General features: G+C 58.5%; 4 protein-coding genes across 13 annotated transcripts; 2 read left to right on the top strand and 2 right to left on the bottom strand.

Moving 5' to 3' along the window:
* The first annotated feature begins 496 nt into the window (after nucleotides 1-496).
* LOC140257360 (C-type lectin domain family 18 member A-like) lies at nucleotides 497-5253 on the top strand. 7 transcript variants are annotated; one of them, XM_072346631.1, is made up of 12 exons: nucleotides 497-614; nucleotides 1086-1177; nucleotides 2289-2513; nucleotides 2591-2688; nucleotides 2862-2983; nucleotides 3064-3171; nucleotides 3672-3764; nucleotides 3837-3943; nucleotides 4059-4188; nucleotides 4424-4520; nucleotides 4600-4691; nucleotides 4778-4954. In XM_072346631.1, the coding sequence occupies exons 1-12, from the start codon at nucleotides 506-508 to the stop codon at nucleotides 4813-4815; spliced, it is 1311 nt and encodes a 436-aa protein (XP_072202732.1). In that variant the 5' UTR covers nucleotides 497-505; the 3' UTR covers nucleotides 4816-4954. The 7 variants fall into 7 exon arrangements, with proteins under 7 accessions (XP_072202732.1, XP_072202731.1, XP_072202729.1 ...); XM_072346630.1 differs by having other exon boundaries at nucleotides 2286-2513; XM_072346628.1 differs by having other exon boundaries at nucleotides 4424-4691; nucleotides 4778-5253.
* Nucleotides 5254-5335: 82 nt separating this feature from the next.
* Nucleotides 5336-9128, top strand: LOC140257260 (RNA-binding Raly-like protein). 2 transcript variants are annotated; one of them, XM_072346448.1, is made up of 7 exons: nucleotides 5336-5427; nucleotides 6489-6734; nucleotides 7499-7549; nucleotides 7645-7793; nucleotides 7876-7989; nucleotides 8102-8247; nucleotides 8332-9128. In XM_072346448.1, exons 2-7 carry the CDS (start codon nucleotides 6718-6720, stop codon nucleotides 8368-8370), a joined length of 516 nt encoding a protein of 171 aa, XP_072202549.1. In that variant the 5' UTR covers nucleotides 5336-5427; nucleotides 6489-6717; the 3' UTR covers nucleotides 8371-9128. The 2 variants fall into 2 exon arrangements, with proteins under 2 accessions (XP_072202549.1, XP_072202548.1); XM_072346447.1 differs by having other exon boundaries at nucleotides 5337-5427; nucleotides 6489-6567.
* A 148-nt stretch (nucleotides 9129-9276) lies between these two features.
* EXOSC6 (exosome component 6) lies at nucleotides 9277-10787 on the bottom strand. The gene has a single exon (XM_072346635.1). The coding sequence runs from the start codon at nucleotides 10742-10744 to the stop codon at nucleotides 9890-9892; it is 855 nt and encodes a 284-aa protein (XP_072202736.1). The 5' UTR covers nucleotides 10745-10787; the 3' UTR covers nucleotides 9277-9889.
* Nucleotides 10788-10990: 203 nt separating this feature from the next.
* On the bottom strand, nucleotides 10991-22035 carry AARS1 (alanyl-tRNA synthetase 1). Of its 3 annotated transcripts, none has more exons than XM_072346545.1 (21): nucleotides 21910-22035; nucleotides 21413-21646; nucleotides 20450-20638; nucleotides 19686-19831; nucleotides 18743-18934; nucleotides 18395-18539; nucleotides 17586-17731; nucleotides 17207-17315; nucleotides 16979-17129; nucleotides 16518-16642; nucleotides 16131-16275; nucleotides 15591-15769; nucleotides 15030-15143; nucleotides 14183-14389; nucleotides 13593-13777; nucleotides 13152-13260; nucleotides 12813-12926; nucleotides 12344-12463; nucleotides 11828-11914; nucleotides 11432-11545; nucleotides 10991-11259 (listed from the first exon to the last, which is right to left on the bottom strand). In XM_072346545.1, the coding sequence occupies exons 2-21, from the start codon at nucleotides 21554-21556 to the stop codon at nucleotides 11074-11076; spliced, it is 2907 nt and encodes a 968-aa protein (XP_072202646.1). In that variant the 5' UTR covers nucleotides 21557-21646; nucleotides 21910-22035; the 3' UTR covers nucleotides 10991-11073. The 3 variants fall into 3 exon arrangements, with proteins under 3 accessions (XP_072202646.1, XP_072202647.1, XP_072202645.1); XM_072346546.1 differs by having other exon boundaries at nucleotides 21413-21563; XM_072346544.1 differs by having other exon boundaries at nucleotides 21413-21611; nucleotides 21910-22028.
* Nucleotides 22036-23357: the final 1322 nt, after the last annotated feature.

Here is a 23357-nt window from a genome sequence, read left to right as displayed (position 1 = left end):
TTGGAGACTCACGTGTTGCCCTGTGCCAAGGGACCCCCAGGCTGGGACAGAGCACTGGAAGCAGAGGGGGTTCCTGCCCAACCCCGAGCATCTATCCCACTGTCACCCACCCCGTATCCACGTTGCCCAGCTCACTGGAGCGGGAATTTGGCCTTGTGCCCACAGCTCCCTCCCCAGCAGTGTGCATTACCTCCCCAGCATGTTTAATTCATGGAGCAGGAGGAAAACAAGCAGCAAAGCTTGGGGGGTGATGCCCAGTGCCTGCGATCCCGACCCCATTGCGGTAGCGGGGCTGGGACCGAGGGGCCCCTGAGCTGCCTCCACTGCCTGGGACTGTTTTGACAGAGCTATTACTCACCCGTCAACCTTTTGTTCAAGCTGACCAGCAGCGCCTGTCTGAAGTCCTGAATAGGATCAAATCTTGGAAGCAGACACGCAGGCACGCAGGACTGGCTTGTCCCTCCCCAAATCCTCCCTTCCCTCCCCAGTCCTCCCTTTGCTGAGCATGGAGGACAGCGGGGGTCTGGATGGTCGGCTGCTGGTTCTGCTGGCCTGCCTGGCCTGGAGGGTGGCTGAGTCGGAGAAGCTGTCCCCACTGGCTCCGGGACCCCGAGGTAATGGGAAGAAGGGGTGTGTGTGTTAGAGGGGGGGAGGGGGGGGCTTTCTGCTCACTAAAGAGGGACTAAGAGCAGCTGGGGAGCCTTGAGCATCATTCCCAAAGGGATGGGTTGGATGTTCTCCTGCCCTGTACCTAAACAGGTGCTCCCCAGGCAGGCAGGGGGCTGGGGTGGTGATGGGGTTGTGGGGTTGGAGATAGGGATGTAGGGCTGGGGGTTTGGGGCTGGGGGCTGGTGACAAGTGCAGCACGATGAAGGCAGAGCTGTGCTGGATCCCCCCCCAGGGGACTGGGTGCATTCCTGGCAGTCTCTGCTACCCCCCAGCCCCTGTCCCCTTTGTGCTCCTGTCCCAAACTGCTTCCTTCACTCCCCTCTGTCTCCATGGAGACCCGGGTGCCTTCCCATAACCCAGGCTGCCGCATGGGAACCCGCTCGGCCCCATCCCCAGCTGCCCCTTGCCCTCCGCAGCTCTCAGCGAGAAGGAGACATTCCTGGTGCTCTCACTGCACAACAAGCTGAGGAGCAAAGTGCAGCCGCCCGCAGCCAACATGCAGAAGTTGGTGAGTGCCCCAGCCCTGCCTCTGCCAGACCCAGCATTCACCAGGGACTGATCCTCTGAGGTCCCCAACATCTTGTGGTGGCCCTCAGATACCCCAGTGCTTACCCAGTACCCACTGATGGTCACCAGTCATCTCCTGGTTGTCATCTTTTGGTGGTTCCTCGTCATCTTGTGGTTGCCCAACATTCCCTGGTGGTCCACAGTCATCCCCTGATGGTCAACCAGCATCCTCTGGTGGTTCCCAGTCATCTCCCAATAGTCCCCAACCACCTCCTCGTGGTCCCCAGCCATCCCTTGTTGGTCCCCAGTCATGGCCCAGTTGTTTCCATTCATCTCCTGATGGTTTCCCAACATCCTCCCTGGTGGTCCCCAATCATCTCCTTGTGGTTCCCCTTAATTCTCTGGTGGTCAACCATAGAACCAATAGAACCATAGAATGGCCTGGGTTTAAAAGGACCTCAAAGATCACCTGGTTTCAACCCCCTTCCACAGGCAGGGCCACCAACCACTAGACCAGGATGTCCTAGTCACATCCTACTGGTCCCCAGGCAACTTTTAGTTGTCCCCAGTTATCTTCTTGTGGTCCCCTTTGTCCCCCTAATGGTCAGACACGTCCTAATGGTCCACAGTTATCTCCTGATGATTGCCCAACATCCTCCCTGGTGGTCCCTGCCCATCTTCTTGTGGTCCCCACTCATCCCCTGGCAGTTCCCACTGATCCTCTACTGGTCAGTCACGTCCTAGTGGTCCTCAATCCACTCTCAGTTGCCCCCACTCACCTTCTTGTGGTTCCCATGGTAGTCAACCATGCCCTGACGGTCCCCAAACATCTCCTGATGGTTCTCAATCACCTCCTTGTGATCCTCAGTCACCCTTTGGTCTTCAGATACGTTCCAGTGGTCCCCAGTTATCCCCTAATGACTCCGGTGGTCACCCAGCATCCCCTGCCCGTCTGTTCCATCCAAGTAGTCCCTGGTGATTCCCAAACACCTCCTGGTCGCCCAGCATCCCCTGCTGACCCCCCACTCAATTCCCGCAGTCCCCAACCATCCCCTGGGTGCCTCCACCATCTCCCATTGCCCACCAGTGCCCCCAGCCCGGTGTCCCAGCAGGAGTGGAGCGAGGAGCTGGCACAGCTGGCGGTAGCACGGGTGGCAGCCTGCCTGGAGGGTCCGAGTCCTCCAGCAGCCCCACAGCTGGGCTGGAGCGAGGCCTTGCTGCCGGTTGGAGCCGGGGGCTTCGTCGAGCTGCTGGAGCGCTGGTTCGCCGAGGGTCGACGTTACGACTATGGGGCGGCACGTTGCGCCGGTAGCGCCACCTGCCGCCATTACACCCAGGTGAGATGGGGACCGGGGTGGGGAGGGACAGGGAGGGACAGGAGGTGTCAGAGGGTGACGGTGAGCCTGTCCCGTAGCTGGTGTGGGCCACAGCGGGGCGGCTGGGCTGCGGCAGGCAGCTGTGCGCCGGGAGCCGGGGCCACAGCCAGGCCTTCGCCTGCGCCTACTCACCTGGGTAAGGGGGCGTGGCCGAGCGGAGGGGGCGTGGTTTGTTCTACGAGTGGGCGGGGCTATGCGGAATGGGCGTGGCCTCTTCTCCAGAAGGGGCGGGGCTTAACGCCGAGCGAGGTGCCCACCCCTCTATGGGCACTGAGCTGGGGGCTGCCCCCCACCTCCCTCCCTGTGCAGGGGCAACTGGGAGCTGGCCGGAGCCCCCATCGTCCCCTACCAGCACGGACCCTGGTGCTCGCTGTGCACCGCCGGCCTCTCCGGCTGCTTCAAGTCCTGGGACCACGAGGGTGGGCTCTGCGGTGAGTCCCTGCGACCCCCAACCCTCTGCCCAGCCCTACCAGCCCCCTGACGGCCTCCTGCCCCCCATGTGTTTGCCCAGAGGTCCCCAGGAACCCGTGCCGCATGAGCTGCAGGAACGGTGCACACCTCAACGTCAGCAGCTGCCAGTGTGCCTGTGCCCCCGGGTACACCGGGCGCTTCTGCCAAGGTGAGCTGAGCCCACAGTGCCCACGGTGCCCAGGGAGGACACAGAACGAGCTGGATGCAGGCAGCACAGGGCCTGAGTAGCCACACATGCCAGATCACTGTGTGCGTGGGTGAGTGCAGTGCATGGGGGTGAGTGGCGCACGTGTCTGCATGATCGGTGCTGTCTGTCCGTGCACGGTGCAGAGCATCCGTGTGCAAGCTCAATGCAAGCATGCATGCATGCTTGGAACAGCCCATGCATGTGCAACGTCAGCGCAGTGCATGCATATGCTTGGTTGCTGCTGTGCGTGCATGAGCAGAGTTGGTGCTGTGTGAGCATGGCTATTGCAGTGCATGCTTGTGCATCGTTGGTGCCGTGCATCTGTGAGCAGTATTGGCCGGTGTGTGCATGGTCAGCGCAGCGCATGCATTCATCTGGTTCATGCAGTGCCTATGGCTGCTCTGTGCATGGTGCACGTGCACGGCTGGGCTGCTCATTGTGGTTCCTTGCTTCTTTGGCAGTGCGGTGCAGCATGCGGTGTCTCCATGGGAAGTTCCGGCAGGAGGAGTGCTCCTGCCTCTGCGATGCTGGCTATGGCGGTGCTGAGTGCGGCAGTGAGTGGGGGCCGTGCCTGGCGGGGGGTCCCTTTGCCCCAGCACTCACCTGTTCCCCACCTGTGCCCGCAGCCAGGGTCCCATTCCCCTTCCACGCCTGCGATGTGAGGATAGACGGCGACTGCTTCACCGTTTCCCCCGAGGCTGACACGTACTATGGGGCCAAGGCCAAGTGCCAGGTGAGCTGGGACCTCCCAGAGCACCCTAAAACCCCAGAGCTCAGTCCAGGGGCTTCAGCACTGGAGAGCAGAGCACAGACTTGAGCTGCCTGCTGCCTCCCTGGCTTCTCTCCAGGGGAAAGGGGCTATGCTGGCCCAGATCGGGAGCCAGAAGGTGCAGGACATCCTGGCCTTCTACCTCAGCCGCCTGGAGAGCAGCAACAGGGTGATGGACACCGACTTTGACACCCGTAACTTCTGGATTGGTGAGTCCTGCCTGCTGCTGAGGGGTGGTGCGGTGCTGGGGTGCTGGTGGACATCCCATACCTTGAATGGCAATTGCACTGCCCTGGAGGACATCCCATCTCTTTGGTGGACATCCCACCTCTCTAATGGACATCCCACTCTTCTCTTGAATGTCCCACCCCCGTGATGAATATCCAGCCCCACTAATGCACATCCCACCCCACTAACGGACACCTCGCCCCTCTGGCTCTCCAGGTCTCACCTACAAGACATCCAAGGCTTCGTTCCGCTGGGACACGGGGGAGCCTTCTGCCTTCACCAGCTTTGCTTTTGGGCAGCCGGACAACCAGGGGTGGGTGCCCATCTCCAGCTCCTATAGGAGGCTTGATGACCTCTGTGCCACCACCCTGCCCCCCTCCTCTCCCTCACAGGTTTGGGAACTGCGTGGAGATGCAGGCAGCAGCTGCTTTCAACTGGAACGACCAACGCTGCAAGACCCGAAACCGATACATCTGCCAGTTCGGTGAGCACGTGGCCGCAGCCCTTGGGTCTCCCATGCGCACAGCATGCAGGCCCAGCAGCACCACCCTGACTCCACTTCCCATGCAGCCCAGGAGCACATCTCCCGATGGCAGCGGGACCCCTGAGCAGGGATCTGCAGGCTGTGGGACAGATGTGGCACCGGGACCGGCAGAGAAGGGTGTGTGTGCTGTGCGTCAGCATCCCAAAGCTGCTCCTTGCCTTCCTCTGTCAGCAGCTGGGGGAGGGAGATGCCCAACCTGGGGTTGTCCGGGTGCATCTCCGATGCCATGAGGTGCCAAGGGGGGGCTTGTGGTTGACACAGACCTCGGCGTAGCTCGGGCTGAGGGCTGCGCACTGCGGGTTCCTCGTCGCCGAGATAATAAAGCCCTCTCTCCGTTTGGAAGAGCCGCTCGTCCTCTTTTCTCCCACCTGGATCCTCAGACCTCCAGCTCCGATACATGAATTCAGGAGGGTTTTTCCTCCCCATATCCGGACACTCTGACCTTTTCCTGCTCGGGAAACTGAGGCGCGGGGTTTTCCCTGCTCACCCCGAACGCGCTCATCTCTGGGGCCGTTCTCTCCCCCCGGCGGCGCGGTGGTTCGGGCCGTTCCCCCTGTCGGATCGGCGGCCTCGTGGTACGGCCCGGGGAGGTGCGCTCGGGTCGGGGCCGCTCGGGCCGGGGCCGGGGCTGAGGACGGAGCCATGAGCGCTCTGAGCGGTCGGGACGGGTGGAGGTGTGAGTACGGGGATGGGGATACGGGTACCGGGATGGGGATGTGGGGAGCGGGCATCCAACAGCTGGGCTGTCCTCCGGTACCACGATGCTCCTGTTGTCCTCCACAGGGCAGGGTACCGGCATGTCCCCACCAACCCCCAAACCAGAGATGTCCTCCCCGATGGAGGTGCTTCCCTGCTATCTGTTCCTCCCCAGCAGACAGATTTCCTCCAGGATAGGGATGTCCCTTCATCCCAACATCAGATGCTTTCTATGTCCTGCTCCCCACCTCCTGTCCCTCCCCTGACAGCGATGCTCTCCAGCACTGGGATGTCCCCACACCATCAACCCCAGGGCTGGGATGTCCTCCAGCTCTGGGATGCTCTTGCATCATCATCCCCTGTACCAAAACAGGGATATCCTCTGCTACTGGGACATCACCATTATCACCCAGTACAGGGACATCCTCCCACTATCAGGACAACCCCATCGCTCCCAGGACATGGATGGATGGATCCCCTCCAGTACTGGGATACTTGATTCAGGGCAGGAGCCCCAGCACAGGACTTGTGTCCCAGGGGTGGTGGAGCCCAGCTGGCCCCCAAGGATGGTCCCATTGGTGTGACACATGGGAGCATATGTCTACTATCTCCCTTTGTGATGTCCTCATGTAGCTCCATGACGGGCACTGAGCTGCTGGGGGATGCTGGGGATGTAGGGCAGGTGGGGGCACATTATAAACAAGCAGTGCAGCAAGTTCTGTGGGAGCCATCTGTGTCAGAAGGAACCGTCTGTGGGACACCTGGGCATGGTGATGATGGTTGGGACACCCATAGGACAGGCAGGCGTGGTAAGGTTGGCTGGGACAACCCACGGGACACACGGGCATGATGATAATGATGATGATGATAATGATGATGATGGGAAGAAAGCAGTGGGCAATTTGTAGGAAGACACCCCATGTCTGGGAGCAGCAACACACATCTGGAGCACCTCTGGGCCGACAGGAACCACCTGCTGGGGATCCTGGTGGTGAGTTTGGCTTTTTCCATCACTCACCACCCTGCTCTTTCTCCCTGCAGATCTGGACGTGGCCAGGGAGGCCAAGCCGAGCCGGGTCAGGTTGGGCCAAAAGAGGCCGCACAGCAGCAGCCTGTACCCGTGAGTGCCAGTGCATGGGCTCCTTGTGCATCTGTGGGTCCCCATGAGCAGCTCCTGGGGGGTCCCGACTGAGCCCCAAACCCACCTCACTGAAGGGTTTGGAGGTTTCTTCTCTGATTCCATGATTCTCCTACCCGTAAGAAGAGCTCCATGGTTTTTACAATGAAGTACCTTAGCGGACAGCCCGAGGGCACAGCTCCCCTACCCACGTAGGGCTGGGGCCACCAGCAGCAGCAGGACGGGTCCCCATCCCTGGAGAAGCTCCCACTCCTGGGGCAGCTCCCCACCCCTGGCTCTTGGGGGTCCCCCATTTATGCTGGGTGCTGCACATACGGCACATGGCCAAGAGGTGATGGCCTCAAGTTGTGCCAGGGGAGAAGCTCAGGTTGGGTGCTGGGAACAGTTCCCTCTTGGAAAGAACACTGGCACAGCTGCCCAGGGATGGGGAGGAGTCACCGTCCCTGGAGGTGTCCCAGAGCCGTAGGGTTGTGGCACTGAGGGACGTGGGCATGGAGGGGTGGGGGGGGATGGGCCAGGGTCAACCCTGGGGATTGTGGTGGTCTTCTCCAACCTTCATGATCGTGTGCTTCTATGCCCCAGAGTCAGCACCAGCTCTGTCTTGTTAGAGAGCTTCTGGATGGAATTAATTGCTCTGCCCGTTGCCATGGCACTGGGGCCGTGTGGGGATGCGGTGCTGGCAGGGCAGGGACCGTGGTCCCAGTGGCCACTGGAGCGCAGCAGCCATCGCTCATCCCAAAGGGATGCTCTGTGCAGCAGCTCTGGGTCACGCTGCCAAGCAGCACCTGCACGTGGCGAGGCACTGACTGTGCTCCAAACACATCGCAGAGCTTCTGCAGGGATGCAGCAGGAGGGTGATGCAGCCCTGCAGTGCTGCAGCTGCTGACTTGTTGTCCTCCATCCCCTCCTGCAGCAGTACTTGTGACCTGGACTACAACCTCTACAGGGATGACTTCCCATACCGGTGAGTGCAGGGCCATGATACGGGGGTCCTGGCGTCCCCATCCCCAACTTCTGCCCTATGGGAGCACCCTTTGGTGCCGCTTTGTGCCCCCGCAGGGTGTATGAATACCAGAAGATCCCACCCCTCATTAACCGCATCCCCGTCAAGGCCAGGAGAACACATGGCAGAGCAGGAGGCACGAGCAGCCCCAGCCCCCAGCACGGGGCACGGAGCAGCACCAGCTCCACGGAGATGCGGATGAAACGTGAGTGGGACGTGGTGGCCCCGGGTACCCGCAGGGTGCTGGGTGCTGATCCCATGGGACGCTGAGGGCTCCGGTCCCGCAGTGAGAGCCGAGGAGCTGCATTCCATCAAGGGGGAGCTGAGCCAGATCAAGGAGCGGGTGGACAACCTGCTGGAGAGCCTGGAGCGCATGGAGCAGCGCAGGGAGCGGCTCTCGGGTGAGGGATGCTGCCATGAGCAGCGTGTCCAGACCCCACGGAGGCATTTCCCATTCCCTCATCCCCTGTTGATGTTCCACACGGGCACCCTGAGCTCCCGCTGTCCCTGCAGGGTGCAAGGAGAGCGAGAAGAAGGCAGAGGTGGGCTCAGCATCGCCGGCCCCGCTGGGAGAGGGCTCACGAGGCACGGAGGGGAGCGGAGGGGACGGGTGCAACGTCGACAGCACCGAGGAGAGCACGGACACGGAGGAGACGACGGTAAGGCGAGGAGAAGCTGCACAGCTTCCCCAGGATCAGGCTGTGGGTGCAGCCCAGGATCCCACTCTGCGTTTCCCTTTGCAGATGAAGGCCCACACCTCGGACCCTGAGCGGAGCCAGTAGTGGGGATGCCGGAGCCCCGCAGCTCCTGCCCCATCTCCTGCCCCATCTCCTCCCATCCCTTTGGAGGCTCCCGTGTCAGGCTGGTGCCCAGTGCCCGCTCCCTGCACTCACGTCCCCCCACCAGTGGCAGCAGCCCCGTGCCCTGCGTTGGCCAGCCACGGTGAGAGAAGTCTTTGTGTTCGAGTGCGCGTTGGTTTAATTTTATTCCTCCTGTTCTGCAATGTAAATACGTGGGGAGGGGAGGAGGGCAGAAACTCCACACCCCGAAGGATCATTAGCCCAGAGCCGAGATCCGGTGTGTCCCCACTCACCTCCCCCGTGGGTAAAGCACCCCACTGACCCACGGGTCGCTCCCAACCCTTCCATCCCATGAGCACAACACGGGCCGGATGCGCTCCCCATGCAGGACAAAGGCACAGCGCTGTCCCTGCTGGGAAGTGGTGAGGACATGGGTGGCCACACGTGATACCACCAGCACGGGGCACCCAGCGGTGTGAGCGCAGCCCAGCTCCCCCTCACCAGCGGGTCTCTCTTTATGGCATCCTAAGGAGGACAATGGTGTCCCCCACCACAGCGGGGATCCCCCCCACTCACCTCTGCCTGGGGAAGCTGTGCCTCCATCCCTCTCCCTACATGTCTGTGTGCCCCGTTTCAAGGCCGTCCTCCCCTCGCTGGCCCGAAGTTGTCCCATAGTTCTGATTTGCTCTGGCAAAAAGAGTTTGTTGTGCTGGAAAGGAAAACAAGCAATTCATCATTTCTATTTCTTTGCTCTGGTCCTTGGGGTTCAGGCTGTACCCCCAGCGCTGGTGTCTGAATGGGGGCACAGCGGGGTCAGCCCTCAGCTCCACCTCGGAGTTTCGTGGGGGTCTCAGCAGCCCCAAATAGGCAGAACTCAGCAGGAAAAAGAAAACACAACCCGTTTTATTGTACAAACCCAAAACAACACAGCACACAACAGGCCCCCCGGGCACCACGTGCAGCAGTCACTGAGGGATGGGGTGGTGGGGATGCTGTGGTGTCTCCAGCAGCACCAGGCCTGCTTTGGGGTCTCTGCTGGCACAACTGGGGGTTGTTTGAGGCCCCGAGGGTCTCTGCTGGCACCGGGGGCAGCTCTGGGGGGTCTGTGGTGGCACTGAAAGCGGTGCAGGGGGGTCTGTGGTGGTCTCATGGGGGTCCTGGATGGCACTGGGGGCAGTTTGGTGGGTCTCAGCAGCAGTCCTGGGGGTCTCCAGGTGAGGCCTCTGGGGTCTCCAGCACCACCAAGATCAGCTCCAGAGGTCACCGGTGGCACCGAGGGCGGTTCCGTGGGGTCAGTGATGGCAGCAGGAGCGGCTCCGGGGGGCTCTGGTTGGCGGCTGCAGGTCATTGATGGCATCAGGAGCAGCTCCGGGGCTTCCCGGGGGGCAGCTCGGATGAACCCGGCGGGCTCAGAGGCAGCACCGCGAGCTGCTCCGGGGGTGTCCGGTGGCACCGAGGGCGGCTCCATGCTGCACCCCGGGGCTCCTCGCGGCCCCGCAGCTCACGCCCCGTCCCTGCGGCGCGCGGCCCGCAGCAGGCAGTGCCGTAGCACGGGGTAGATGCGCTGACAGCCCTCCACGCCGAGCCGCATCGCCCGCCCCCAGCCCTCGGGCTCCCCGCCGCGCCCACCGCCCAGCACGGCCGACAGCTGGTTGAGGGCGGGCAGCAGCGCCACCGTCAGGCGGGCGGCGGAACGGCGCTCCTCGGCCTCTCCGGGCTGCAGCAGCCACGGCCCCGCGGAGGAGTCGCCTTTATCTCCGTCTCCGTCGTTGGGCGGCGGGCGGCAGAGCGCGCAGCCCACGGCCAAGTCGTACATCTCCACGCCGGCGTCGGCCAAGGCGAGCGACGCGGCGCTGATGGCGGCGGCCAGAGCGGACCCGCCGTCCTGCAGCAGCAGCGCGCTGACCGCCAGCCTGGCCCGCGGGTACCGGGACAGCCGCACGGCCGGCTCCAGCGCCTCCCGCAGCGCCGCCGCCGCCTCCCGCTCCGCCTCCCGCTCCGCCGCCCCCCCGGGCCGGGGCCGGGCCCCGCGGGCGCAGAACGGAGCGCGGCGGAAGTCGCACGTCAGCCGTCCCGCTCCCGGCGCTGCCCCCGGCTCGGCCGCCTCCCTCGGGCCCCACGCGGCGCACAGCACCTTGGTGCCGCCGCTCAGCTCCACGTATGCGGAGCCCTCCGCCTGGCTCAGCAGCCCCGCGCGGGCGAACAGCGGCCGTAACGCGCAGGGGTCCCGCGGCGCCGCCCCGCTCCCCTCATCCTCATCTTCTCCTCCTCCTCCGCCGTCCCGGGGCTGCGCCGCCCAAAGCTCCGGCGGCTGCGAGTCCTCCGGGCCGTGCAGGCGGCGGTGATCGAGCGGCATGGCGAGGGAGGAAGCGGGCGCGGAGGGAGGAGGAGCCGCGGCCGCTCCGCTCCGCCCCCGGCCGGCCCCGCTGGGCGGCTCCGCAGCGCCGGCGGCCGTAGAGCGGCCGAGAGGGGAACGCGGGCTCCCGTAGAGCGGAGAGGAGGCGGAGCAGCTGCCTGGGGACGCGGGGTGGCACCAGCCCTGGGCTGCCCCAGAGCCGTGGGGATGCGGCGCTGACGGACGACCCCAGTGCCCTTCCCAACCTTCCTGATTGGATCATTTATTGGATGCGGGGCTCATACAGCCAAGCAGGGGCAAGAGGAAAAGGGGGAAACGTCGGGTTCCCATCAGTTTTTCAGCTCCCCGAGGTGCAGCCTGGCAAAGTCCGTGGCCAGGCGGAGGGCCTCGTGCAGGCAGCCCACGTTCTTGCCCGTGGCTTGTGCTGAGACGTCCTTCCCTCCTCCTTTGCCATCCATCAGGGCAGACACCTCCTGCACCCACTGGTTGGCCTTCAGGCCCTTCTGCGCCGCCTCCTGGAGAGGAAAAGGAGGGAGAAAAGGAGCTCGACCTGCAGCCTGGTGGTAGTGAGGAAGGATTTCAGCCCCTTTCCCTCCTGCTCCATCACCCCTAACAACACAAAGCACAAAGCTGGGGCTCTCTACCACCACAGTGACTGCTGCCCCTCCATTGATGACGCAGACTGACCTGGGGCACCTGGCACAGGCAGGTGATCCTGCCCGCCTCGTTGTCCACAGCAAAGAGCATGGCGGCAGTGTGCGGGGAATGAGCCTTGAAGAGCTTCAGTGATTCATTCAGGGCCTGGAGGAGGAACAAGGAACATCGGCTTTACATCCCCTGGGCTTTACCCCCAGGCAGCTGTGAGCCTCACGCAGATGGGGGCAGCCCTGGAGGGAGGGCAGGGCTATGAAGTGGCAGCAGATCAGGCTCCTGAAGTGGAAACTTAAACAGGGCATTACAGCTTGGCTGCTCCAACATTGAAACCTGCCCTTCAGCATCGTGACTCCTTTGGGATGAGGCTCACAGCACCGTCTCCAAGAGCAAACAGAGCCCACCCAACCCAAGGTCAGGCCTTCCCCGTACCTTCGCTGAGGCTCCGTTCTCCATTTCCATGATGACTAGGGGCTGGTTAGGGTGACTCTCAATGACCTGCTTTGTCTTTTCCAGTACCTGAGGACAGACAGCGCTGCTGTTGAGGTGTCTGCACAATGCATGTGGACACAAGAACCACCTAGCCCAGAGCTCCCTGCACAAAGAGAGCCCTCCCCAGGTGTCCCAGCACAGCCACAGCCCAACCTCAGGCAGCCTCACACTGCAGGGCGAGGAACAAACCCCGCGCCCAGAGGAGGGTATGCACTCTGCAAGGCAGCAGCAGTGACGTGCTGGGCTCCTCTTCCAGGACATCTGGATCTGATGGGATCCAAAGAAAGCCCCGGACACCACCCAGCTGCAGGGGCACCATGACTGGGGCAGGAGCACCCCATCTTCCAAGGAACAGGCACAGGGAGAGCCACAGCTCAGCTCCTTTCTGCAGTGTGGATGCCAGGATGGCCCCCAGCAGCCCCCCCATGCTGTCTTTTACCCACAGCCAAGACTCACTCGTTTCTGGATGTCAGCTTTGCTTGCACGGTCCAGGTCATCCATAACCTTCTTCAGTGCTTTCACAGCTTCTCTCAGCTCATCTTTCTGCCACTGTGGGATAACAGCAGTGGCCAGCATCTGCAAAACAAGACAAGGGAGGGTTGAAGGTGGAGGTGGCCGTGGCAGAAGGCAGGGCATGCTGCGCTGCATTTGTGAACCTCAAAGTGGCTTCAGCTCCCCTGTCCCGCTGTCCGACAAGCTCAGGTGTGAGCTGCAGCACCCAAAGAACACAAGGCTGAGACCTCTGTTGAGCTCGTGTCCTACAGAGCGTTGGCACAAGACTTAAATTCATCAGCAATTAACCCCATGAGAGTAACCAAGACTAAGAGGCTCCAGAGGAGGAGACAGAGAAGCAGGAAACAATCTGGGCTTCATTAATAACACCCAGAGCCAGCAAATAAGGTCCCAGCACTGCTGCCACCCTCACCTCGCTGAGGTCCGTGATCTCCTTCTGCACGTCCTTGTTGGGAGCTGTCTGCACCTTCACCTTGGCATCCAGGGCTGACAGCAATTTCTTGAGGCTCTCCACCTTCCTGAGGGCCTGGAGGAACACAGAGTCACATCACACAGGGGGAGCTACCAGGCCATCGCCAAGAGGAGTGCCAGGAAGGCAGCAGCCATGGGAATGGGGTTCAGTAACACCCAGGGAAGCAGCAGAGCCAATGCAGGCAGTGATTGCCCAGAGCCAGACTCCGGCTGGACCCTCCCTTACCAAAAGGACTTGCCAAGGTCCTCCCAAAAGAGAGCAAGCCCTGCCTGCCCTTACCTTCCGAGCTTCAGCCCCAGTGACTGCCACTATCCTCCGGATGCCTTTAGCAATGGCTTCTTCTGAAACAATCACAAAGGGCCCAGCATGGCCAGAGTTCTGCAAGTGCCTTAGGAAAGAACCCAGAGAGAGACCCACAACAAGAGAGAGTTAACAGACCGGTTCACTTCTCATCTCAGCAGGATTCGGCATGGAAAGCAGAAAACCACCCTGCTGGAGAGAAAGAAGTAGCAAGGGACAGACAGGGAACCCAACCTAGTCACTATAAGCTTCACAGTGAGGGAAGGGTGGCAAAGCACCAGCGCTACCAGACACTGTGTGGGAGCAGGGACGGCATGCAGGCAGCTTCCTTGCCCAGCATGTGACCACATCACAAGCTCAGACTTCACCCTGCTTTTTCCCCCCACCCCGCTGCCTTCCATGGCCTCTCCAGATACTCACGTCCCTCCGCAGAACTCGATGGAAGTGATGGAGCCCGCGGGGCCGGAGGGGTCAGCCAGCAGCTCCTCCACAGGGATTCCAATAGAGACCACACGGACAGGATCGGGGTAGGTCTCATCAAAAACTGCCCGCAGCCCTTGGATTGCTTTAGCTGCTGCCAGAGGACAGTCCTTAGCATATACAGTCTGCAGAGCAAAGGAAAAGGATGCAGGTGAGAGCCGGTCCTGTTAGCTGTGACCAAGGGTTTGCATTTCCAGGCTATCCTGACTTCCACTGAAAGATCCTTAAAGCTCCACCTGACCCGGGGTTGGCTGAGCTGCAGGGATCCCATGCTGACAGATCTTGGCTGCTAAACTTCTTGGTATTTGCAGACAGTGTGACACCAGAGCAGGCAAGGAACCATTCCAAGCTGCAGAGGGCTTGAAATGATTCAAGCCAGGCTCCTACTGAAAGCTGGTGCCTCAGCTGCCCACCAAGACCAGTTCTAACACTGCAGCAAGCCAGGGTGTGGATCCACCAGGAAAAGGGCAGGATTCCTCCTGGAGGATGGGGCCAGCAAACTGGCTAAGCCCGCAACCTGACCAACCCACCTTTGCCTCCTCGATCATCTGGTTGGCGATGCTTTCAACTTCCTTGATTTCCTGTGTGGACAAGGCTCCCTTGGCTGTGAAGTCAAACCTCAACCTGTCTGGTGCCACCAGCGACCCTCTCTGATCTGCTTCTCCCAGCACTGAGCGCAGGGCGAAGTTGAGGATGTGGGTGGCTGTGTGGTTGCTCATGACTGGTCTCCGCCTGGTCTGATGGAGAAAGGCCTTGTTAGATGGGGCCCCACACTGCACAGCCAGGATCACTTCCAGCTGTGGAGATAGAGGCTAACATGCTGCTTCATCGGAAACAACATGCTGCCTTGGAGCCACAGCTGTAAGAGCAGAGCATTCCCTTGTGCATTTGTACACAGCTTTTCCCTGCCAATCTCCCTTGCTGGAGAGAGACCAAGGATAGAGCAGCGTGCCTGTCCCTGCAACACGCCTCCTCTTTTGCTCCAGAGGTGCCTCTAAAGGGAAGGGAAACACATTTTGCAGACTGGGCTCCATTCAACCTGCTGGAGCAATGTCTGGAGGAGGGCAGACAGCCCAGGATCTCCACTCCCATCAGCAACACAGCAATGCTGCACGTGCATTCCACCCTCCTGGTCAGGGCCAAAGGTGTGTGTGGTTCTGCTCAAGTCAGCAAAGCTCAGAGAGTGTGGCTGAGCCAGCAGTGTGTTATCTGCCTCATGGAAAGGGGAAGCCACATCCCAGAAGGAGAGGCCTGAATCAAGTGCTGCAGGGAGAGCAGGGCCCGATCTCCATGCCTCCAGAGCACCAGCCATGCTGCTCCAAAGGAAGGAGACAGGCCAAGAGGTGAAGCCATCCGTTATGCCATGCCTTAACTCACCTCATCGATTGACAGGTGGACCTGGTCTCCCACTTTCAAGCTTCCATACAGAGTTCCTATGTGAAGCACGTAGCCTCCTCGGACCTGCACATTCTTCACAGTGAATTCAGTTTTCTGTATGAAGAGGGAAATAAACCCAGTAAGAGGAGGGACAGGGCAAGGGAAATGCACTGCCCTGCCAGAGCCCTGATCTGCAGCTGGAAAGGTGTGAGAGCTAGAATGGTGTGTGGGATATGGGAAAGCAAGATGTCCCCAGGCAGAGCAGAGCTGAAAGAGGTCCCCACCTCAGCTTAAAAGCACAGCCACCCCAGCACCACCACCACAGGCACCCGTGGCACAGCAACTGCCTGATGCTACAGCAGAGTTCAGTGCAACCTCCCAAGCAAGGAGAGCCAACTCCAGCACATCCGTGCCACCCTGCACCCCCAAAAAGGAAACCTGTGCAGGTCCTGACCCAAGACAGGAAACCACTGGAGCTTATTTGGCCCCTTCTCCTCTGCACCCAGCTGCCTAAACTGCAGATGAGGCTGAGACGAGCCAAAGGCTCTCAGGCAGACTCACATCCTCCTTGCTGTCGTCGTCCTTGACCATGTAACCCTGGTCATAGATCTGCCCACCCTGCTCGGCATAGAAGCAGGTCTGGTCAAGCACTATCCCACATTCCTGGCCAGTGGACGCCTCCTCCACAAACTTCTTCTCCCTGCGGATGGCTTTCACCGTGGCCACAAGGCTCCCAAAATCTGTCACCAAAGACAATAGGCAGTGTCAGTGAAACAAGGCACTATACAGGAGCAGAACTTCATAGCAACAGCTCCCAGCCACTGCAGAAGCTACAGTTCCAAGGGGTAAGGAGGAAGAACTATAGCAACAGCTGGATAAGGCGATTATATACAGTGTTCTCTGTGGCAGGAACCACCCGTTCCTTGCACAGCTATTCACTTATGCACATTTCCACTCCCATCTGCATGTCCCAGGAAAGACAAACCCAGAGGGGACCCTGTTAAGTCAGATGCCCCAGGAAGACAAAGCAGCTCCTCCCAAGGAGATGTGGGAGGAAAGGACTGGGCAGCAGAGGGTGGTTCTCAGAGGGCTTTTTCATACCGTAGGTACCGCTGGGGTCTGAGGTATAACCATATTTTGGCGAGTCATCTGTCACCTCCAGCCCTCGGGCCCTGAGTTCTTCAATGGCATAGATGTCCAGCATGAGGAGGTCCTCCCCTCCGGCACCCTTGCCTTGGGATTTGAGCTGCCAATGACAAAAAACAAAGCTTAAGAAAACCCACACCAGCACTGGTGGGTGGCAGCTCTGATCTTGTGCTTTGGTGTTTCCCAAAGGGCTCTTGGAAAGCATCTCCAGGTCTCCTGGACTCTCCCAAGGGGTAAAGTTCATGCTGTAAGAAAGGAGCAGGAACTCACAGCCACAGATTATAACAAAGGGAACCTTCCCTGCCCGCTCTCAGATCAGCCACCCCTGGTGCTGTGATCTACCTGTGCGTTTTTCCTCTCTTCCTCAAAGCCCTCCATGTCCACAACGAGGCCCTTCTCCTCTGCTATCAGCCCAGTGAGATCCACAGGAAAACCATAGGTGTCATACAGCAGCCAGGCAGTATCACCTTCATGGAAAAAGCAGAGAATTCAGCACTCCTGCTCCACAAGACGCTGCTCCTCAATGAGCTCTGTGCAATAGCAGGACAACGAACAGGTCTGGTGGATGCAAGCAACTAAGAGTCTCCTCACTAACAGACAGGGCAGAGATCACACTGCCATGTTGTGCCTGTGCAGCTCAGAGACCTGAGCAAGTGAACGCAGGCCAAAGACAGCAAATGGCCTATTGCCTCCAGCTCTGCCCTCTACACTTTCCACCAACACCCAGCCCAACTCGGCCCTCGGTCTCATTTAACCCATGATAAATGCCTTTTGGTGCCTCCATACAGAAGCCCCAGCCTCACCAGGGATGGTTTTACTGTCGCCCATGCTCTGGATCTTCCTGTCCAGGATACGACGTCCTCTGCTGAGTGTTTTCAGGAACTGATCCTCTTCTTCATTGATAATGTCCTTCACCATATCCGGGTCTTTTTTCAGCTCAGGAAAGGCATCTCCCTGCACACCCAAGAGGATTCAGCATGGAGAGATCTGCACACCTCAGCAGATAAAAGAGGAGTGGGGAAAGAACTTACCAGTGACTGCACCACAACGTCCACCAGCGTAGCAAAGAAGCCCTTGGGGGCATTGAGCTTCTCATGGGAGTAACGCACAGCCCGGCGGAGAATCCGCCTCAGCACATACCTGGGGAATACATCACAGAATGGTTGGGGTTGGAATGGACCTCAAAGATCATCAGGGTTTGATGCCTATCAGTCCACAGCAGTCCTCTCTGTGGGAGGCACAAGAGCACTCAGAGCTGTGCATCCTGCTTTTTTGGGTGGACCTTGCCATAAGATTCAAATACATCGAACTAATGCTCTGTTACCCATTGGATTCAGACCTCCCAGAGACGCACTGGATCCTGTGCTGAGCAGAACAGATCCAGCAGCACTGCAGCAGCTCCCTCCTTACCCTCTGCCAGTGTTGTCAGGTCGGCCACCATCAGACAGGGCCAGCGTGATGGTCCGTGCGTGGTCTGCCAGCACGCGGTACGCCATGTCTATGCCATCCGCATCCTCAGCACCAACCTGCCCCATGTACGGCCTGGCACCTGTGCCCTGCATAGGGAGGAGAACACGGGGATCAGCAGCAAGGCAGAACAACAGGGAAGCACCTCAGAAGCCAAACATCATCCCACAGAGATGGCACACTCATCTGGGAAGGAGGTGAGTGGAAGAAGATGGAGAGCTCTGCACGGTGCCTGTGTTCTTAGGGCTGAAGGACATCCAGGAGCAGAGGGAGGTAAAGCCAGCTTAATCCAGCATTAAGAGCCCAGGACAGAAGAGGGAGGGAGAGGGACACATTGTAATGGGAACCAAGAGGGAAAACATCTGTTTTGCACACACTGGCTCACAGGCTTTGCCCGGCCAAGAAACCTTCCAAATTCTGCCAGGTGGGAGAAGGTCCCAGCTTCCCTCCTTCAGGGTGTTTCTACCTGTACCCCATTAAAAAAACACTGCTATAACAAAGCAGTGCCAGCACCTGGGAAAGCTGCACTACTCCTGTCCCTTGTTTCCCTTGGGAAATATCCCCCAAGGCAGTAATTACTGGGCCAGGCAGAGCTCCTACCCTCAGCAAAGTACATACCCATGGGGCTGGCAGTAACTGGGAAAACAGAGACCTGCAAATATAACCATTCCAACCTGACTCGCCCCACACATCTCCCCAGGGATCCGGGCAATGGATGCAGTGGGATCAGGCCCAGATTCCCCAGTTTGTACCTTCTGGATGGCTTCAAAGTAAGGAAGGAAGAGGTCGGTGTCATAGTTGGACATCTTGTTCTGCAGCACAGAAACCAGCCGTTCCAAACCCATCCCAGTGTCAATACTTTTCTTGGGAAGAGGTTTCAGGCTCCCATCAGCTTCCCTGCCCAGACACAGAAAGAAAGACAAGCTGTCACGGATGGAGGCAGCGGGGCAACACCAGAACTCAGCTTGCTACAGCATCCAAATTGCTGAAGCTGTTTGCAGGTATAGGAAGGAGGCCCCAGCAAAGCAGCACAGAGGCACCTGGGTTAGAATACTGGGAATGCAGCCAAGCAGCTGGGCTGGGGAGCAGCCCTCACTCACCTGTTGAACTGTATGAACACCAGATTCCAGATCTCCAGGACATTGGGGTCATCCTGATTGACCAGGTGAGAAGCATCTCTGTCCCCAATTCGGTCATAGTGGATCTCGCTGCAAGGCCCACAGGGGCCTGTGTCACCCATCTCCCAGAAGTTATCCTTCATATTGCCAGGCAGAATCCTGCCCTCAGCCAGCCTGCAACAAGAACCCCTAGTGAACAAGAGACTTACAGCGAGGCAGGAGGTCCTCCAGCTGTGGGGGACTCAATAGAGAAATCTCAGCCCACTGGTTCTCTGCATCAGTCTGTCTCAGGAGCCCAGGTGCTTGCTGAGAAGTGCCAGCTGGAAGGCAGAGATGGACACAACACCCCACCAAGGCTGCCACTGGGAATACAGGTGGTGCATCTCTGACATCAACACAAGCAAGAGTAGGATCAGAGAGGACTGAATGGGTTAGAGAAACCCAATAGGTTCAAAACACAATCCGAGTGAGGGTGAAGGAGCACATCCCCAAGCAGAAACTAAGGGGAAAAGATGAATGACCTGCTAACATACTTGATCCAATGGCTGTGACCTGTACACCTCTCCTCCCAGCACTCACAGTCAGCTTTGCCTGCTTTCCCTGAACAGCATCATAACTGCTGTCACACAGACAGATCATTGGTCTGACACAGCAGGACATTTCTTATGTTCTTAAGCTTATAAAGGAGATTTTGCAAAGAAAACTCGAAGGCTTGACCTGAGTCTCAGCCTCTTCTATCTAGAATCAGTGCTTCCTTGTGGCTCTGCAGCTCTACCACCCAGCAAACATCATTGGTGATGCTCTGACTTTTGTTAAAGCCTCCTGCTGTACATGCTCTGCCTCAGCACGTGGCATCTTTCTCTGAAGAAAGGCAGATGGCAGTTGTTCATCAAAACACAAAGCTTTCTCAGTTCAAGGCCCTCACCCCAAATCCAGCCAGATCTGCTTGCATTCCAGGTCTGGCTGCAGTCCTGCAGCCTCATTTCCACCAAAGTAAGTGACGTAGAGTCTTTCTGCAGGGATGCCAAACTCCTTGGTGAGAAGGTCCAGTGCCAGTTTACAAGCAAGTTCCTGCAGAAGGAAAGAAGAGCTGAGTATGTGAGTGCAAACAGAGCTTCTCTCTGGCATGCAGTACCTGCTCATTGAGAGTACTGGCTACGATAGGGGATCACTGGCTGACTAGGATCTACTCAGAGCATCACTCAAACATGCAGAGTCTCTCGAGGTCCCCCTGTACTACCAGCCCTAACTGACAGGAGCTGGACTAGGACAGCTGTCTAAGAAACAATCCAAAGCTTCCAGACCTTTGGCATAAGAAACAGGCAAACCAGTATATGTAGCAAACAGGGCACGCAACACATCTTATATAGCTTTGCAGGTGGAACCAAGTTAAAGCCTATAATCCTCAGCTGTATTCTCCACATTCCCTTTGTAATATGAACCTCACACTAGCAAGAAGCTTGGGAATATTGCTTTAGTGTGGTCATAACATTTCTACTTGAAGACTTCAAACTGCCAGCATTAATATAATCAGATTTGTAAATCTTAAGTAATTTATCACAAAGTATTCAGCAGAGCCGGGGGAGCCAAGGGTACCTTATGAGCCCCGCTGTGCCAAAACAGTCTCCTTCCTCTTGGCAAACACTGCTGAGCTCACAGAGACAAGAGTTTCAGATGAGCCTATTTTACCTTGAAATAATCCCCAAAGGACCAGGAGCCCAACATCTCAAAGAACGTGTGATGGTAGACATCCTTTCCCACATCGTCCAGGTCATTGTGCTTCCCCCCAGCTCGGATGCACTTCTGAGTGTTGGTGGCTCTGCTCAGTTTAGCCAGCGGGTGCGAGGGGTCGATAGTGTTGAGGAAGATGGGTTTGAACTGAGAGGGAAGAAAAAAGAGGAGTCAAGGAAAGCACTGAAGGTTTTAAGATATTAAAAGCAACAGCAGCGCACTGAGCAACTGCTCGTTAGAGATGCTGGTGGTCATTTGTGCCAGGATTCCCTCTGCAACTATTTGCAGTGCTAGCTGTGGTCCAAAGGGTCAAGGAGGGCAGACTGGCAGCGCTCCCACCTCTGCACTGTCAGGCTGCACATAAACCTGCCCTGCCAACTCTGCAGTAGCACTCCTGCAGATGCAGCATCCACCTCTTGGTGACCAGAAATAAGGAACACAACACTAATTCTCAGCAGAAGAGCTGGTAGTTCTGAAGTTTGAGAACACTGCAGGATTCAAGCAGCCAAATACAAACCTCATTTCAGTGAGAGCAGAGCAATGGAAAACCAGCTCCGCTCAGGGAGCAGGCACTGATGGGTGAAGGGAGAACTGAACCTCCTGCAAGGTGAACTCAACCACAGCTGGAAAGGAGTCAGCTCAGAAAAGTAAATGCACTGCCAGGATGCACTGACTGCAGGAGGTTTTAAACTCTGCTTCGGGGTATCACAGTTTGAGTTGGAGGAGACCATTAAAGGAGACTGTTAAAGGCCATCCAGTCCAACCCCACTGCAATGAATGGGGACACCTACAGCTCATCACGGGGCCATGGGTTGTTCTACAAACTGGTAAGCTCTGTTGTTTATTAGGAAGGAATGAGCAACTCCAAAGGCTCTGCAAACAGCTTCATTGCTGCTGCAATGACCGGAGCTGGAATCCTACCTGGTTCATGCCAGCATTAGCAAACAGCAGCGTGGGGTCATCCAGGGGGATGGTGGAAGAAGAGTGCACGTAGGTGTGCTGGTTTTCCTTGAAGAACTCAATGAACCGCTGCCGGATCTGCCTGGCTGTCAGCGTGGATTCCATCTCGAAGCTGCGGGCCCAAAGCAAGCAGGTGGGAATGCAGCAGGGCTGGTGCAGCCTGAGGGGACAACCATAAAGCAAAGCTCTGCCGTGCTGTCAGGCAAGGAGAGGGAAGATCACCGCCTTTACTTCCTGAAAGCCATATCGACAACCAGCCCCAACACTCAGCACCTTCCCCCCCCTCCGCAATGACCCGGCCCAAACCCCAGCATCCCTGAGCCGCAGGTACCGCTTCCCCTGGCACTGTATGAGCCGGGCTCAGCCCTAGCAGGCCGCCGAGCCAGGCTCCAGGCCACAATGCTTCCCTCGGACCCCGCAGCGCTGCCCAGCCCCGGGCCCAAAGCCCCCCGGCCTACCTCGCCGGGCACCGCCGCCCCTCGCTGCGCACACCCGGCCTGGCCGCCGCAGCGCCCGCAGTACAGGGAGCCGGCCGCCGATTGGCTGCGTGAGCCGTCGCTCAGCGGGAGCCCCGCCCACCTGACCTCTCCTTGCCGAGGGGCGGGCCGCGCGCCGGCTGATGCAATGGTGGACGCGAGGATCACGTGACGCAGGCTGGGTGAAGCCGGGCAGGGAGCCGCCATTTTAGGGGTGCCCACGCTGGGCTCAATGGAGGGGTCGGGTTTTGGTGGCTCTCGACACCCAGTAACTCAGCACAACACGTTTCTCATCCTGAGTCACTGTCATCATAGAACGAACACAAGTCATGGGCCAAACCAACACAGTGCTACGGACATTCTACTCCATGAATGGACCAGGGTGCCTTGTCAGCCTTGATTTGCTTCATCTCTTCCTCACAGCATCAATTCTGGGCCCATGAGGGATCGTGTGTCCCCAGGCTCTATTCCTGAGCCCTGAGCACACCTGCATCGCCACCAGCCACTTCCAAAGGTCTTGCTCTGCAAGGTCTTGCCTTTCCCTGCTCTGCTGGCCTGCAGCCATCCCTGCTCCTTCAGCTGCTGTCGGCTGACCCCTTCCCAAGGAAAGAACCTGGAAGGAAAAGAGGAAACTCCAGTCTTGTTGGTTGGTGATGACAGCTCAGCTCCAGGTGCTGCTTTGCAAGACGGCAGCAGGAGAAGGCAAGTCTGAGCAGAGCAATTGCTTGCATGGGTGATGACGCCCTCCATAACGCCTCTTATGGCCGCTCTGAGTCTAACGCCAACCAAACCCACACCCAGCACGCTTATTTTGCTCTTCGTGGACGCAGCCTTCCCACCAGAAGAAGGAGCTTTTTCCTCTCCGTGCCACCTGAGAGCAAACCTCCCAAACAGCCGCTCCATCACTTCCCAGCCGCTGACCCAAGTATTGCTTTACTAAGTGCCCCAATTCTTCAGCTCACGACTCTTTATGTGGCAGTTCTTTGTTTCTTTTAGCACATTACTCACTTCTGCCTCCTAAAAATCCATGTCCCCGGGCTGGCTTGCGCTGCAAGAAGGAGCTTTTGCTTTGTTGCACCTATTGTACTGCTGGGCATCCGAGCACTGTCCTCCCCTGGATGATGGGTGTTAATGTGAGGATGGGGAGAAGGGTGAGGGCTGTGGGCTTGGTGCCCAGCGGATGGGGCTGTGTGCAGCTGGGGGTCTTCTCTACTGACTGCTGGGGGAAAGCAGGCGGACAGAATGAACTTGCTGCGACCTCGGTCCAACAAACAGGACCTGCTTATGTCCCTTCCATTTCTTGGTTGCGTTTCCGAGCGCAGTTCCAAGCTCTGAATGGATGTGATCCTTCTCCTGTGGTTGCTTGGATTTGGGATCTGGGGCTTTGCAGAAGAAGTCAATTCTCGGGGAGCTGGCAATGCAAGGAGAAC

This window comes from Excalfactoria chinensis, chromosome 11 (genome assembly GCF_039878825.1).
Source record: "Excalfactoria chinensis isolate bCotChi1 chromosome 11, bCotChi1.hap2, whole genome shotgun sequence".
NCBI lineage: Eukaryota > Metazoa > Chordata > Aves > Galliformes > Phasianidae > Excalfactoria > Excalfactoria chinensis.
Note: the sequence above shows the minus strand (reverse complement) of the source record. Positions and strands in the feature narration are given on the sequence as shown.

Bases quoted from the DNA above. Each gene is read 5' to 3' on its own strand.
- LOC140257360 (XM_072346624.1), top strand. From the start codon at position 506: ATGGAGGACAGCGGGGGTCTGGATGGTCGGCTGCTGGTTCTGCTGGCC. The intron at 615-1,085 runs GTAATGGGAAGA...TGCCCTCCGCAG, and splicing joins ACTGGCTCCGGGACCCCGAG to CTCTCAGCGAGAAGGAGACA. The intron at 2,514-2,590 runs GTGAGATGGGGA...CCTGTCCCGTAG, and splicing joins CCTGCCGCCATTACACCCAG to CTGGTGTGGGCCACAGCGGG.
- LOC140257260 (XM_072346447.1), top strand. From the start codon at position 5,394: ATGAGCGCTCTGAGCGGTCGGGACGGGTGGAGGT. The intron at 5,428-6,488 runs GTGAGTACGGGG...TTCTCCCTGCAG, and splicing joins CGGTCGGGACGGGTGGAGGT to ATCTGGACGTGGCCAGGGAG. The intron at 7,550-7,644 runs GTGAGTGCAGGG...GTGCCCCCGCAG, and splicing joins AGGGATGACTTCCCATACCG to GGTGTATGAATACCAGAAGA.
- EXOSC6 (XM_072346635.1), bottom strand. From the start codon at position 10,744: ATGCCGCTCGATCACCGCCGCCTGCACGGCCCGGAGGACTCGCAGCCG.
- AARS1 (XM_072346545.1), bottom strand. From the start codon at position 21,556: ATGGAATCCACGCTGACAGCCAGGCAGATCCGGCAGCGGTTCATTGAG. The intron at 15,144-15,590 runs GTGAGTCTGCCT...CTCTTCATACAG, and splicing joins ACGACGACAGCAAGGAGGAT to AAAACTGAATTCACTGTGAA. The intron at 13,778-14,182 runs GTGGGTTGGTCA...TTTGCTCTGCAG, and splicing joins AGATGATCGAGGAGGCAAAG to ACTGTATATGCTAAGGACTG.